We start from the raw sequence: 16,883 nt of genomic DNA on the forward strand, positions 1-16,883 counted from the left end.
TCATTGCTTGTAATACGAGGTTGAAAAGTTCTCAGCCTAACAATGAAAAAATGAATTCATAATTTCAAAACTATTTTTACTTTTCAACATAATCTCTCTTAAGACTAATACATTTATTCCAGTGATGCTCCAGCACCATTATCCTGTCCCTGTAGTAGTTCTCAGTAAGATCTGCAAAATACCCCTCTACAGCTGCAATCACCTCTTGATTCGAAGAAAAACGCTGATCAGCGAGAAAGAGTTTTAGTTTTGGGAAGAGATGAAGTCAGAGGGAGCCAAATCTGGGGAATAGGGTGGATGTTCCAACAATTCATAGTGCAGATCCCTTAATTTTCCCATCGCCAAAACATCTTTTTGGAAAGGTGCATTGTCCTGATAAAAGATGATTTTTTTTTCTTCTGCAAACAGTGTCTTTTCTCACGAACATTTTCATCTAGTCTGGTTAAAAGATCAGAATAATATTCTCCAGTTATTGTTTTACCATTTTTGAGATAATTAATAAACAAAATGTGTTTAGCATCCCAAAACACTCTATGCCATGACTTTTCCTGCTGATGGAACCAACTTTGTCATCTTTGGCACTGAACGACTGGCTTCTGTCCACTGTTCTGACTGCTGTTTGGATTCTGGTGTGAAATGGTGAATCCAAGTCTCATCCATAGTAATAAACCACCGCACAAAATCAGTTTTATTCTTGCTAAAATGCTCCCAGCACTGTTCAGAGATTTTCGTGAGTGTGTTTTTGATCTGCTATGAGCAAGCATGACACCCATCTTGCGCAAAGCTTTTTCATTTGCAATTCTTCATGCAAAATATATTCTACACGTTCTTTTGAAATGTCTATAGTCTCAGCATGTTGAAAGTATATTTTTCACTTGGATAGACTATAATAAATTTAGTTTAATCCCATTTGGATAAAGGATTAAACTAAATTTATTATAGTCTCAGCAGTTTCATGCACTTTGACTTGCCAGTCATCCAATACCATATCGTGCACTTGATCAATGATTTCTGGTGTTGGTACACTTTTTGGAAGTTCTTCAAGTGGCTCATCTTCAAGGCTGGTACGGCCACGTTTAAACACGCCAGCCCATTTCTTAATTGTCAAAAATGAAGGAGAAGAGTGCCCATAAACTTGTATGAACTTTGAATGAATTAATTTTGGCATTAAACCATTTACAAAGAATTTTATAACTGCATGACACTCAATTTTATCCATTACAAGGAATACAGACAACACTTTTGCTTCAGACAGCTGTATAAAACAAACTACATGATAGAATGGTTTGCAATTTCACATAGATGCTTATGACAGATGTACCAACTTAGAAAAAAAAATCTTGCTGATAGTGTTGCCATCTATGGTCGAGGCCAAGAACTTTTCAGACCACCCTCATATATCCCAAAATAGAGAATAGGTGTTTGTGGGTTGGGAGCACCCAATGTTTATCAAGATTTTTTTCTAGTTTTATCACTGTTAATATTTCCAAGTGAGAAATATTGCATATCTAAGATATGCAATATTTTAGGGCTTATTTATATTTTAAGTCCTTTTAGGGCTTAAAATATAAATAATCATAACTAACTTAATGAAAAAAGTATCATCATAAATAAATAAAATTCAACTATTTTTAATATTAATCCTTAAAGCATACTAATGGTATATTATAATATTTTCTCTTTCATTTATTTAAAATATATAAAATAGACATAATATGCATATGAATTACCTTCTGTAAGATAAGGATTAGCTGGCACCAAAACACTATGCTGGTGGAAATTTGTATGTCTAGGTGGTGGCTGGCGAGGCTGAGTTAAAGGAAAGTTTTGATGAACAACTGTTCCGGTTTGTCCATACTGAGGAGCACATGGATGCTCATATTGGGCTTGTTTTGTGATGTGGCTATGAAAATAGTATCAACTAAATATTGGTATAATATAAATTATATTATATTAATAGAATATAATATAAAATAAAAACAATATTTCATATATATATATATATATATATATATATATATATATATATAAAATCTTAGCTCTTTCAAGCTGATTATTTATGAGAGGTGTTTGAAATTTTTTAATGAACGAAGATAAAATAATCAAAAATATTATTCTTGAAAGAAAATGGCTCTTGAAAACTAAAATGCTTCACGTCAATAAAAATTACTGTAGATAATGCAACATAACAAATCAAAGAAAATGATAGCTTGTTCGACAACCCCCTCCCCCGCCTTCCCCATTTCCACCAGCTAAAGGTTTCTAGAAAAACTGTAATCTAAGTCATTACTTTTGGTTAATTTTCACATATTACTTTTTAGTACAGTATAGAAATGATGATGATAGGGAAAACAAAAGTTTCTCAGTGCTTCAAGAGACCAGGCTTGGCTAATAAAATGTTATCAGTCAAAAATGGCATTGGGAACTAAAGGAGAAAGAAGTACAGTGACCTACAATTTATCCAATCCTCAAAACAACAACCCTTCAATTCAAGTGAGCAATCAAGTGTTGCAGCTGTAGACTAGAGACATCACAGACATCAAAAAATACCTTCCTTCCTTCTATGTGATTTCTGTCACCAACGGTTGCATGCTCAGTGCATAAAAATTGATGAATTGGCATACAAACTACTTGTAAACTTGAACTGCCATCACAAATGATGCAAATTGTTCCCATGCCCATCAGATAATCCCAACCACTCTCCAAACACTGGACCTCTTCCTCACTAGTGGATCCCTCCAAATATATTGTCAAGGTTGCATCTCTCTTAAATAATTCGGACAATCTTGTGCTTATTCTCCCCCCCCCCCCCAAGCAAAATCTACATAGCCATTCTCAACCAAAAGTTGTTCCCTTGGTTGGATTATTGTTGATGGCCTTCAAAACTCAAGCTTATGCACTGAGCACATCACTGAAATGATTCATTCCAGAATGCAAGCACACACACATTCCCCATTTCATGCTTAATTCCCATCCCTTAAGGGATGGGGAACATCATCATCATCATCCACAGAGAAAGACAGTCTCCTGGCATCATACTTTTCTTCAAAATGTGTGCATAGACAATTCTGGTAAATATCCCCCAATCATTCCAAACGCATACACTCAATACCTCCTCTGATCTTTCACCAGGAAGTGATCAGAAAAATCCTATCCAAATTATGGGAATTAAGGGATGGGAATTAAGCATGAAATGGGGAATGTGTGTGTGTGTGCTTGCATTCTGGAACGAACCAAAAGATTCTCTTGCCCTGATGGTATTCCTCCAATTGTTCTGATGATTTGCACTGGTCTTACTCCACTGGAATCTACACTACACCCTGGAAATTAGTCCAACCTATTCCCAAGGTTGGACTAATCCTTACCTTCAAACTACCACCTCAATCTCTCTCTCTCACCTCAGTCCTCTCCAAAGTAATGGATAGAACCATCAACAGACAACTCTTATGCCATCTTCCAAGTACTCAATGCACAACCACCAGTATGCCGTTAGATAGCAGATCTGCTCACCTATGTCACACACCTCTGGATAAGCACAATGAAAAAGTTTGGTGAATCCTAAGTGATTGCACTAGATATCTCCAAGGCTTTTAACTGGGTCTGGAACAAGGGGTCTATTAAGCAAGCTTTCATCATTCGGTCTATCCCATGATTTCTGCAACTGGGTCAACAGTTTTCTCACTGGATGATGGTTCCCTATCGTCTATGTACATATGCTGGAGTTCCACAAGGTTCTGTCCTCTCACCTACCCTGTTTTTTCTATAGATCAATGACCTGCTCCAGTTGACCACCAATCCTATACACAGTTTTGTTGACAATGGTATATACACTCCATTGCTCCCTCTCACTTGGCAAACCTTGCACCAAACAAACCACTACAATCCACAGAGCAACAAACCTCTACAAGCCTAAATTCTGATCTCCAAAGCATTCTTCGATGGGTTCTTGGATAACCTTGTCAATTTATACTTGCAAACAGTTCTGCCATATTTCCCACAAAAAAGAACCATATTATCCCAGTGTTACCTGTGACAACAGCCAAACCTATAAACAAGATCTCTCTCTCTCCCCTTGAGATTACCTTGACATCAATTGGGATTTAATGCTTTGACCATTTTGTAACCAAACATCCAGTGCAAGTTACTGGGTTCATCAAGATTAAAATCATTGATGTGATTTTTAATCATGTAAGTTTTTAATAGTAAGAAGATTATTCAACACAAACAAAAAAATTGCTGGGGAACATATACAGGGATATTCTTAACTATATACCTTAAATATAAGCAGCACAATCTATACCATGAAAGCACAAATGTTCATATTGATCATAATCACTTTGTTGCTGAGATATAGCAATAGGAAGGAAATTGGGCACATAATATAGTTGTAGATCAAAAGTTAACTAGCTGCAAGCAGAATGCAGCTGGTCAGTTACAGAAGGTTCCATAAAACGAACCTTATTACTAGTGATGAGTTCAGAAACTAAACAGAATTAATGCACTAGAAATACAAAAGTGCTGTGATACCAAGAAGGCAATTATTCAGTCTGAAGCTTGCACAATCTTAATATCTTCATTCTTCAAGGCTGATTGAATGTTTAGGAGCATAAAAGGGACTAAAGTTAACACCAAGTTAACGAGAACTAACTTGACATTAATTTCAGTGAAGTTAAGGGTCTAAAAGAAGGAAAAGAGAAATGGTTATCTACATATTAAGATGTCAGATCAGAAGACACTATATTTATTGTTGATGATCTGTTGTTAACCACACTATACAGCAGATACATCACATATTGAAGAATGGTGCATAATATGGATTATTTATGAGTTGAGAGATATGCTATATGGAGAAGTATATTATAATGGTGCGCTGGCAACCAAACTGCAGGATATTAAATTCTCTAGACTCTCATTCTTAAAGAAACAGGCTGTATGCAGTTCATTAGTACAAATGTTGCTATAGGCTATGAAGTAGCAGAGCCACTGATGTGGAAAGGAAAATGTTCTGCATGTTATTGAGAGATCCGATATAAGTACTGGAGCCTGGCTGCTCATCATTAGGGTTTTCCTGTCAATAATATGATGATCAGGAAAACTGAATTACATCGACTCCATGTTTTCAAGATTCTGCAACTGTTAACACCAGCTGTAAATAGGAGACCTTTGAAGATAAAAAAAAAAAAAAAAAGGGATTGACAAATAGTCCGGTCGAGGATCATAGCCATGACTGCATCTAATCAGTTGAGGTGGTAGTTCATAGGGACCTAGGAGAAGATCAGTAACTATTCTCACCCAAACATGTATTGCAAATGGCTGTTGAAAATCATGTCCTGGAATAAATGCCGATTTTTTTCAATGCTCTGGTTCTGACTATTCAGAATCCTAGTTCATGTATGGAATGCTTCATATATCATCACACTTAACTGAGAAAGGCTGAATATTCTGTACAGTCAAACACTACTGTACCTGCTACAGTAGTATTTGACTAGATCATTAATATTGTTATTTGAGTGGAACATTTATACTGATAGCAAAAAAACTAGAAGGACTTCCTCTCAATATTTTTTTTTTTAACTTCAGGAAAAACTAACAAGAGAACAGATATTAAAATTCCAACTAGATTTCATAATTGAAGAGTTGTAACACACTTTTTGTAATGACTATTCTGTTTTTGCCACTGTGCTACTTTGCAGTACCAGGCATAAGCATGCCTAAATGAAGTTTGCATATTTCTGAAGTGGAAGTAATGACCAACTATTTATGTAGAATAAAATACATTTCTAGAGAAAGAAAGAAATAGAAAGAGAGAAATTTCTTGACTGCAAGTTTTGACTCAGAGGGTTTACTAATGTTGTAACCTATTTTTAGCGCAATTTTTTGAAAAAAGAAAAAGAAGTAAGGCCAGATTGGTTTTGAGTAAAGTATAACTTTCTTAATGATATAAGTGCAGAGTTTATACTTCATATAACTGTGTTTTTATAAAAAAAAAAAAAAAAAAAAAAAAAAAAAAAATAGTTAAATCCATTATGAATTAGTTAGTATAAATTTTCTAGTAAAAAATAAAGGAAATTTGCTTCGTTTTGGAGTGAAACAAAAAGGATTCTGACAAGGAATTGTATGCGTTTGTTATGATGTAAAGATTAATTCTTTACATCATAACAATTATTATTACTTCTACATTAACTTTGAAAAGATTAACTGAATTTGTTATAACTATTTTTATCACTAGTGCAATCTACTAGTGATTATAAAAAAAGGCAACTGCCTTTACTAAGTGTTTAAGCATATGGCCTCTGTGTTTAATATTTTTTAATTGTGAAAGAGTGGACTGTGGGTCCAATTAGATAGTAACAGTTTTGTTATACTATGTAGTTTATGATTATACATAACATTTATGAAATACATACATTAAAAAAAGATTTTTTTATATACACTGCTACAATCATAGATATTACAAATACAGTCCTGATTTTTCTGCAAATATTGTTTTTATTTCCATTTTATTTTTTTATTTTTTTATTTCTGGCTCAATTTCTTCATTTCTATCCTTGTGCTATTATTATTATTATGCAATATTTAAGAACTCCATTAAAAAATAATTATTATTAAATCACCTGTATACAAACTTTCTGGCATTACTAAATAATAAATAAGAATATTAGTTACTATGACACAACAATACTAACATCTAATTATTCCAAGTAACCCTAGAACATGGGATCAGTAAACTGATTAATCAGCTATAAGACATCTGATTCAAGAACTAGGGATCACATGTTTTGTAACTTATTGTATATTGAACAAGAGAGAAATCAGCCAAAGTCCACCTAGCAGTATACAGGGTGTTCGGGATAAATTTGACAGTTTCGTAAGGAAAAAGAAAATCTTCTTTGTATCTATTAAATTTAATGAATTGACAAAAAAACATTACAGGCAGAGTTAATTACAATACTATCAACAAGATTTACTCAAAATAACCACCATTAGCATCGATCACAGCTTCAATTCTGCTTCGGAACCTCGAACAAGCTGATGCTACAGTCTCCCTGGGAAGGGCCGCAAAAACTGTTTTAATTTTATCCATTAACTGGGCTTTTGTATTACTGGAAGTGCGATTGGTGTCTTTTTCAACTGCGCCCCATACAAAATAATCCATGGGGTTAAGGTCTGGGGAGTTTGGAGGCCAAACATTTGGACTGGTGAAGTCGTAGAAATTTTCAGACAACCATTTTTGACTTTTCCCAGAGGTGTGGCAAGGGGCCGAATCCTGCTGCCATACATACGGCCTACCATTGGCTACCCTTGTTATCCAGGGCTTGACTACAGTTAGCAACTCCACGAACAAAGCCCGAATTCCAATGCCAGGGTTCTTCAACACCTGTTCCTGCAGATTTGCGAGGAATTCTGCTGTACGAACGCAATCAGATCGTCTGCTAGGGATCTTTCTTCTTGCTACATCCTCGTAGTCACCATTGCAAGTCTCTAGTTCATGCCTGATTGTTTTTACTGTATTCAGGGAGCATTGGGCAGCAGTCGTAATATCCTTATTTTGATGGCGGGCACGAATCATCATGATACAAGTTATTCTCTTCCATGATTCAGGTGGGTTCCAGCTATCCATCCTTTCTGACATCTTGTATATGAATGAAGAAGGGTCCAAACTTTTAAATGAAGAGAAGTGTGTGTTAATACATGTAACTTACGGAAAAATATAATTAATTATAAATATGTCAAATTTATCCCGAACACCCTGTATATAAGCATCAGTGTTAGTTACGCTATTTCAATGCATGAAGAATTGAGTGTTAGTTACGCTACGTTTAACCTAACTTTAACTGTGGCAATTCTTCGAGATTGGGAATTGAAAATAAAAATTGCTTGAGAGATATTTACAGCAATTAGTGCCTGTGTTGTTCTTTAAGCATATGGCATGGCTGAGAATTGCGTGAAAACTGATTAGATAGGAAGTTCTATTATATTTAATTAAGTGTAGGAACTTTGTGACTCAGAAACTGAGAAAGTGTATGTGAAGGTTTGGAAGATTGAACTAATATGATTGACTTGACCTAATGTTTAACTTGATTCTATTGTTTAAAATTTGAAGTAGAATTTATGTATGTGTTATATAGCTTATATTAAATATTTTGTTAATCTAATTATTGTGTTTGCCTGAATTCCTTTTTATTGCACCGTTCACAAAAATTCAAATCTTGCGGGAATCCCAAGTGGAAAACAAATACTTCGGCCAAAATGAATAAGGGGACTGCTAACTAACTATGAATTGATCCTGCTATTTTATATAGACTAATCTAAGAATAGAGTGGCGCAGTATAATAGAAATTTCTCTACCCTTGGATTGGTGATCAATTTACAATTAGTTGTTTTTTTTATATGAAAGTGACTTATAACAAGATGGCGAATTCGAACATGAAGGAAAGAACGTCACGACAAATTGGTAGCATATGTTAAACTGTGAATGAAACTATATTGTGTGTATTTTTTTATTTTTTTTTTATTTTTTTAGATTAACAAAATAATGGAGCCAATTTGTCGTGACGTTCTTTCCTTCATGTTCGAATTTGCCATCTTGTTATAAGTCACTTTCATATAAAAAAAACAACTAATTGTAAATTGATCACCAATCCAAGGGTAGAGAAATTTCTATTATACTGCGCCACTCTATTCTTAGATTAGTCTATATAAAATAGCAGGATCAATTCATAGTTAGTTAGCAGTCCCCTTATTCATTTTGGCCAAAATATTTGTTTTCCACTTGGGATTCCCGCAAGATTTGAATTTTTGTGAACGGTGCAATAAAAAGGAATTCAGGCAAACACAATAATTAGATTAACAAAATATTTAATATAACACATACATAAATTCTACTTCAAATTTTAAACAATAGAATCAAGTTAAACATTAGGTCAAGTCAATCATATTAGTTCAATCTTCCAAACCTTCACATACACTTTCTCAGTTTCTGAGTCACAAAGTTCCTACACTTAATTAAATATAATAGAACTTCCTATCTAATCAGTTTTCATGCAATTCTCAGCCATGCCATACGCTTAAAGAACAACACAGGCACTAATTGCTGTAAATATCTCTCAAGCAATTTTTATTTTCAATTCCCAATCTCGAAGAATTGCCACAGTTAAAGTTAGGTTAAACGTAGAGTAACTAACACTCAATTCTTCATGCATTGAAACAGATCAATATGACAGTCCTTACCAGAAACAGTTCCTAGTACATCAATCACGTTGTGAGTATACTTTCAAAATATATTTATTATTCTTAAAAACACATCTATAAGACTTCTCCACAGTTATAACTAAAACACTATTAATCACGCTTCACAATTCTAGATATCAACTGTATGGTACTTCAATTATCCTTGTTACCACTCATTAACTAATTAAACACTGTGCAGTTCTCCTTAGGGCAAATTAGAAATAAGTCGCAATTCTAGACTAACTGGGTTTATTCAGAATTCTTCACTGAACGACCAGTTTTTTATATTATTCGATTATGGCATTAATTTCTTGTTATTATTACTGCTGACTTCACTTTCAGCTGACTATAAGATTCGCTTCGTTCTTGCTCGCTTATAAATATTATCCCTTTTAACTTCTGCCCTTGAGAACCTTTCATTTACTTCAACCTCACTAGTTTATACCCTTGCTTCCTCTCGCTTCAAAATTTCCCTTCCTACTACTGTTACCTTTTATTTTTTTATTATCCTTCTCGAAGCTCACACTCTGTTCCACTCGCGCTCGTTTACTTCATGCGTTTCCATGACAACAAATAAACGTAAACATTTTTGTTAATGTTACATAAGGCTATACCACTACATTGAGTTAATAAAAACACAATAAATAGAATATTAGAGCTACTTAATCAACTCTTTCATTTCGCATACAGATAACTATAATAATATTCACGTTACAATATATATATATATAAGTTACAATAAATTATACACATATTGTTTAATTAATTAATTAATAGCTGATTAAATTCCGAATAAATACTTAAATAATAATTCTTAAATAAGGATTAATAAATAACTTTTATACAAGTCATGATTAATATATAATAAACAAAGTTAAATATGAATGAAAAAAAAACGAAACACACAATATAGTTTCATTCACAGTTTAACATTCAAAAACCAATCTAAAACACGTTAAAAAATTAAATTAAAAACAGTTGATCAAAGATCAGTGAAAGAATTCTGAGAAAAATTAAGGGGTGAACAGAATGACATCAACGGCAACCATATGAAAAACAAAGATAAAAGGAAAGGACATGACATTATTAAGACTGAAGAATGATAGTATGGTCAAATAATATAAATAAGAGATGAAAGATTAGAAAACAAATCAATCAAATGGCTAGAAAAAGAACTAGGAGAAAAAAAAGATACAGATGGGCTAATATGGTTAAGAACTTTAGTAGGTGAAATGACAGCAATCAAATCTGAACTGACAAATAACAAACCAATCTGGAAGAAACCTACTGGCTGGAAATAAGTCATGAAATCTGGAACATCCATTGAAGGTATGCACCAGAAGAGATGATGGTTTTTATGCAACACTTTAACTAAATATGAAAAGCAGCATACTGTTATATTTAATAATTACATAATAAATTTAGTTTAATCCTTTATCCAAGTGTGAGCAAACAAAGTTTGTGCCTGAAAGTATCTTCAGGACTGGGGTAAGGTGGTACAACACCGGGCAACTCGTTGCAAAGGTGGAGGCAAGCTAACATCACTCCTATCTCAGTATCTCCCATAATGCAAAACACATCTCCTTGCAGATATGCCTAATGTTATGCATTAAGGGAAGGGCCACTACCCAGACTAGTTTCGACCTTTATTGAGGTCTCTTCAGTGGAAGCCAGGCCCAAGTGGAGATACCAGGCAGAAGAATTAGCACGGTCATCTCTACCTGTAGGAGTTGTCAAACGGCGTGCCACCTTTTTAATAAATTACTCTGGATTCAGAGAAAGATGTTGAAAGTTTATTTTTCACTTGGTTAGACTATAATAAATTTAGTTTAATCCTTTATCCAAGTGTGAGCAAACAAAGTTTGCACCTGAAAGTATCTTCAGGACTGGGGTAAGGTGGTACAACACTGGCAACTCGTTGCACAGGTGGAGCAAGCTAACATCACTCCTATCCTTACCCCAGTCCTGAAGATATTTTCAGGTGCAAACTTTGTTTGCTCACACTGGATAAAGGATTAAACTAAATTTATTATACTCTAACCAAGTGAAAAATAAACTTTCAACATCTTTCTCTAAATCCAGAGTAATTTATTAAAAAGGTGGCACACCATTTGTCAACTCCTATAGATAGAGATGACCTTGGTAATGCTTCTGCCTGGTATCTCCACTTGGGTCTGGCTCCCACTGAAGAGACCTCAATAAAGATCGAAACTAGTCTGGGTAGTGGCCCTTCCCTTAATGCATAACATTAGACATATCCGCAAGGAGATGTGTTTTGCATTATGGGAGATACTGAGATAGGAGTGATGTTAGCTTGCTCCACCTTTGCAACAAGTTGCCTGGTGTTGTACCATCTTACCCCAGTCCTGAAGATACTTTCAGGCGCAAACTTTGTTTGCTCACACTTGGATAAAGGATTAAACTAAATTTATTATAGTCTAACCAAGTGAAAAATAAACTTTCAAAATAATAATTACATAGTAACATACTGCATCATGCTGACCATGCAAATGACAGAAAATAAAAATTTTAAAACTTACTTAACATAATAAACTCCATGATCAGGTGACTCGACTCTTTCCCAACCAGTAGGGAGTCCCTCCTTTTCCAAAGGATGACTCCAATGTGTAGTTTTTGTATTATGATCAATATAATACTTTCGGCCACGCATTGTATAATCTACTGACCAACCAGGTGGAAGTGGCAGCTCTTCCTGCTGTTGGTAATGCTGAGGATGATTAGCAGCTGTTGTAACTGGGACCGGAGAAGTACTTCTACCTTGAACAAGCTGTTGATTGCTGCTACTATCTAGCATAGGAGATGAGTGAAGTTGAGGAGCAGTAGTTAGAGGCTGGTGCTGAATGGTACTGCTACTAGCTACAGACTGCTGAACACGAGATGTAGTTAGCAATGCAGGAGAGAAGGGAAGATGGGTAGTGGTACTCTGAAGCACTGCTTGATATTGATGAGGACTATTATGAGCAATACCTAGAGAGAGAGAAAGAGAAACCTTAATAGAGAATAAGCACTCAAAACCACATAACAAAATTATTTTATAATTTTATAATGTAGTTTTTAAAACAGTGCTTATGTTTTGCAGGCATTTCTCTATTTCCATTTCGCAAAGAAACTTAAACTAAAATAAAATAAAATCTAGAGCAAACTGAAAAATTTCTCAGTAAGTAGATTCAAATAAAATGGCAAATTAAAAGTGTACCTTTTACTCGATGTCAATCTACAAATTTATAATTTTTATTTATTTATTTATTTCATGCGCAAACTACAGAAAATGCAAGATCACACATATAAATGATTAAAAGCATACATTTAAAGAAATAGACATTAAAAGAATATGGATTAAAAGCATACACAGACAAAAATGCCACTTGCAAAAAATATTACACAAAAACATAAAATGTCAAATTTCACTCATCCAATGTTTAATATACTTTAAAGCTGTTTCATTATGCTGGATTAAATCTTCTCGAGTACATATATTAATGCCTATTAGGCAGCATTACAAAAGGTGATCCAGGGCTTGTGTTTCACAACATGAGCAGCTGTCATTATCTGTATAGTAAATTCACAATGAAAAATCACCATTTTAATATAATCGCACTGGCTGATTGCCATTTAAATGACTTATTCCATTAAAATTTCGACATTTAGTTATATTTAGTACAATATATTTTTAAGGATCAGGGTCAGTATGTGATGTCATATGAGTAAAATACATTAAATATACTAGTTTTCTATATCTTAGTAATATAAGATTTTCTCAAATTTATCATTATAACTTTAATTATTTTCCAAGATATTTTTTCTATCCCAGTAGCCAGTCCAATTATGCTTGTTGGGGATGAGGCTTAATAAATATTTTCAAAATATCAACATCATCAAATTCCTGCCATGTACCCTCAAGGGGTGTACAGGATATGATAGTACTATATGAAAAAAATTACATCATTACTAACTTCTTATCTACAATTTTCCTCCAAATATGTCTGTTACTTGTCAAGACTCCAACTTTATCAGATCTTATATTTCTCTCGTCTAAAGCACTTTGTACCGTATCAATCCACCTATATCTTGGTCTTCCTCTGGGTCATTTTGCTGCCAACCTGGCAGAGAACACTTGTTTTGCTAATCTTTCTTCGCCCATTCTGTTTAAGTGACCATACCATCTAAGATTAGCTCTGCTAACGCATTCATGGATGTTGACAATGTCAAGTTCTTTCCTAATATCCTCTATTTTAATATGATATTGCCATTGATGCCATCTGTTCATGCCTTTAATCTTTCTCAGGACTCTCATATTTGCGGTCTCTAGTCTTTGGCCAAGTGTTTTACTTCTGACCCAGCTCTCAGATCCATAAGTTAAAACTGGTTTGAACACTGTCTTGTATGCAGCTAATTTAGTGTTCCGACTAATTTCTCTCTTATTCCATATGAATTTATTCAATTGACTTCCCACCATACAGCTTTGCTGATTCTGTTGTCTATTTCTATATTTAATTTACCATCTTCACTAAAAATCGTGCCTAAGTAGTTGAAATGTTTTACTTGTTCCACAGGTTCTCCATTCACAACACAGTTGACATTTTCAATGATTCTGCCTATTTTCCTTGTCTTTGTCTTTTTATTGCTGATCTTCATACCATATCTATTACAACAGCTATTCAATTTAGTCAGAGAATCTTGCAGACTTGTAGCGGATTTATTTAGAAGTATAACATCATCCGCATAAAGCAAAGAGCTGACATTAACATCTCCAATTTTGATATCAGGTTTAATACCACTTTCCTTCATAATGTGATCCATATAGATAATGAATAACAGAGGGGATAATGTACATCCTTGTCTCACACCAGATTTAACATTAAACCATCTTCCTGTACTTCCTTCAATTCTAACTGCTGACTTACAACTCGAATAAAGACTAAGTATTGCTTGATATAATGCCCCATTGACACCATATAACTGTAGCATTTTGAATAGCTTCTCTCTTGGCACCTTGTCATATGCCTTTTCCAAATCGACAAAACTTAAATACAAATCTTCGTTATATTCCCATGCTTTCTCGACTATTTGTCGTAAAGTGAAGATCTGATCCTGACGGCCTCTATTTGGCCTGAATCCAGCTTGTTCTTCACCAAGCTTTTCTTCCACAATTCTTCTCAACCGTTTCTCAAGTATACTTGCATAGATCTTGCCAGGAACACTCAGAAGGGAAATACCTCTGTAATTCTCACATTCAGTTTTATTTCCCTTTTTATATATGGGTACTATGAGAGCTCTACTCCAATCATCGTGAATTCATCCCTCTGTCCAGGCTTTCTGAACTATGCAGTGCAGCCACTGTAAGACTTTTATACCACCATACTTCAGCATTTCTGGTCGAATATCATCTACTCCTGCTGCCTTTCCACATTTCAGGCCTTTGATGGCTTTTTCTACTTCAAATATGGATATGTATTCCTGACTGCATGCCTGTTCAGTGTTTTTTTACCACTGTGCTGTCATCACTGTTTGTTTCATTTAGCAGTTTTTCAAAGTAATTACTCCATACTTCAAGGATATCTTTTTCTCCTGTTTTCATGTCACCTTTATCTCTAACTCCTTTTACAGCACTCTTTCCTCCATTCCTAAGCTTCTTCAACAACCTCCAGAATATTTTACCACCTTCTTGATATTTATTTTCTATATTCTTGCCAAAGTCCTCCCATGACTTTTGTTTAGCTAGTTTTACACAGTGTTTAGCATTCTTGCATTTGTCTCTGTATTCTCTAAGAGCACAAGCTGACTTATTTGCTAGGAACTTTTGATATGCTTTCTTCTTTTCCTTCACTGCCTCTTTAACTTCCTGTGTCCACCAGGGAGTTCTGATTTTTTTTTATCCTTGCAGACAACCTCACCACATGCCTCTCTGGCAAAATCAATCAATGTTTTCTTCAGAGTTTGCCACTAAATCTCCAAGGTTTGATTCCTGTTCTCAAACTCTTTCATTTTTCTTCAATAATCTTTGTGTATTTTAGTCTATAGTTCATATCTGAGAGATGCTCCACTTTTATTCGCTTTAAAATTTTCTTACATGTTATTCTTTTCAATATGAAATTCAATTTTATCCTGCTCAAGACATAAATGGTGATCACTTCCAATTTCAAATCCTCTGTACACTCTGGTGTCCTGCACCAAGGAGAAAAGATCACTATCAACAATAACATAGTCAATAAAACTTTTCTTATTCCTTGCCTCTTCTTTCCATGTGAATTTGTGCACATTTTTATGTTGGAACATGGTGTTAGTAATAACCAATCCATATCCTGAGCAGAAATCCAACAGATATTTGCCATTATTATTAGCTTTGCTCTTTTCTCCAAATTTTCCCAAAATATTTTTGTATGTCTCACAATCATTTCTTACTCTGCTATTTAGATCCCCAACAAGGACCAACTTTTCCTTTTTCATTGTGTCAGTTGCTTTTTCTAAAGCCACAAAAAATTCCTCCACTTCTACCTTAGTAGAACCTTTTGTGGGACCATAGTCACAAATAAGTCTCATCGTCCAGTTCCCCATTCTCATATTTGCCCACATTACTCTACTTGAGATTGACTGCCATTCAAGAAGATTAGCATCGTATTTTGTGTTGAATACTATGGCTACTCCTTCTTTTCCTTGATTGTCATTGCCTGAATATAACATTTTGTATTTATTGCTCAGAAAGATCTCACCAGTTTTTGTCTTTTTTGTTTCAGTCACCCCTATTATGTCGATCTGGTACTTATCTAATTCCTCAGCTAGCTATATTTCTTTGCCATTCAGGCTTCTTATGTTGATAGTACCGATCTTTAACTCTGGTGATGTTGAGTTGGGGTGTGTTTTCAGATTTTTCCAGTAGCTGACTTTTCGTTGATTGCCTTGGTCCCCTGGCGAGAACAACAGGGGCCTTGTTTAACTGGGCGACGCCCCAGCCAGCATGAAATTTTGTCATGCCGTACCATCATTTTTTATGTGGGTTTAACCAATAAGAATAAAATTTGGTCGGCTAAATCCCAAATTGCCAGCCCATCCTTGTTTGTTCAGTATCCAAGTAGATATCCAAAAGGGTGCACCACGAGAAGGTGAGGATTGGACATTAGGTCAGAAGTCCTGGTCGGTTCTCCACATTCCTTTAAAGGCTATGTGGTGGTCTCCTCTCAGTTATACAGCTTTGACCCTTAAGCATCCCTATCAGTTTCAAAATTTTTCAAGAAATTCAAATATGAGAATGAACTTAACAAAAAATAAAGATCTACAAATTTTAACAGAAAATTTCAAAATCTGAGCCAATAGAGTCATCATGATTCTACTGTTTGCTTTTATATTTTTTTATTTACTGCAGAATATTACCCATGAAATAGCCCAACAATTTTAATGAGCTTCAGTGTTGATATTGTGTCTACTTCCAACGATAATCTTGTTGAAGTTACCATACGATTCATCTTTTTGCATGCACTTGATAAACCAGAAATAGTGTATTTCAGTGACAATAATTTATCTGAAACTGCATCATTCTTCTAGATATTTGCAGAATCTGCAAAAATCTCTTTTCCATTCAGGCAAAATCTGTTAATCAGATTTCTGGATGAATGTTAAATGGTGCATTTCTTCTG

The 16,883-nt window shown here is 34.5% G+C and overlaps 1 protein-coding gene across 1 annotated transcript in view; it reads right to left on the reverse strand.

Annotated features, from left to right (window-relative positions):
• Nucleotides 1-16,883, reverse strand: part of sav (scaffold protein salvador) — a 136,484-nt gene that overhangs the window by 35,326 nt on the left and 84,275 nt on the right. Inside the window, exons 6-7 of the mRNA XM_090399890.1 lie at nucleotides 11,772-12,219; nucleotides 1,731-1,903 (exon numbers count right to left, since the gene is read on the reverse strand). Coding sequence (XP_090256016.1) covers nucleotides 1,731-1,903; nucleotides 11,772-12,219 — 621 coding nt within the window. The remainder of the gene's footprint in view (nucleotides 1-1,730; nucleotides 1,904-11,771; nucleotides 12,220-16,883) is intronic.

This window comes from Typopeltis vanoorti, chromosome 11 (genome assembly GCF_054136105.1).
Source record: "Typopeltis vanoorti isolate ZY-2024b chromosome 11, IOZ_Tvanoo_1.0, whole genome shotgun sequence".
Taxonomy (NCBI): domain Eukaryota; kingdom Metazoa; phylum Arthropoda; class Arachnida; order Uropygi; family Thelyphonidae; genus Typopeltis; species Typopeltis vanoorti.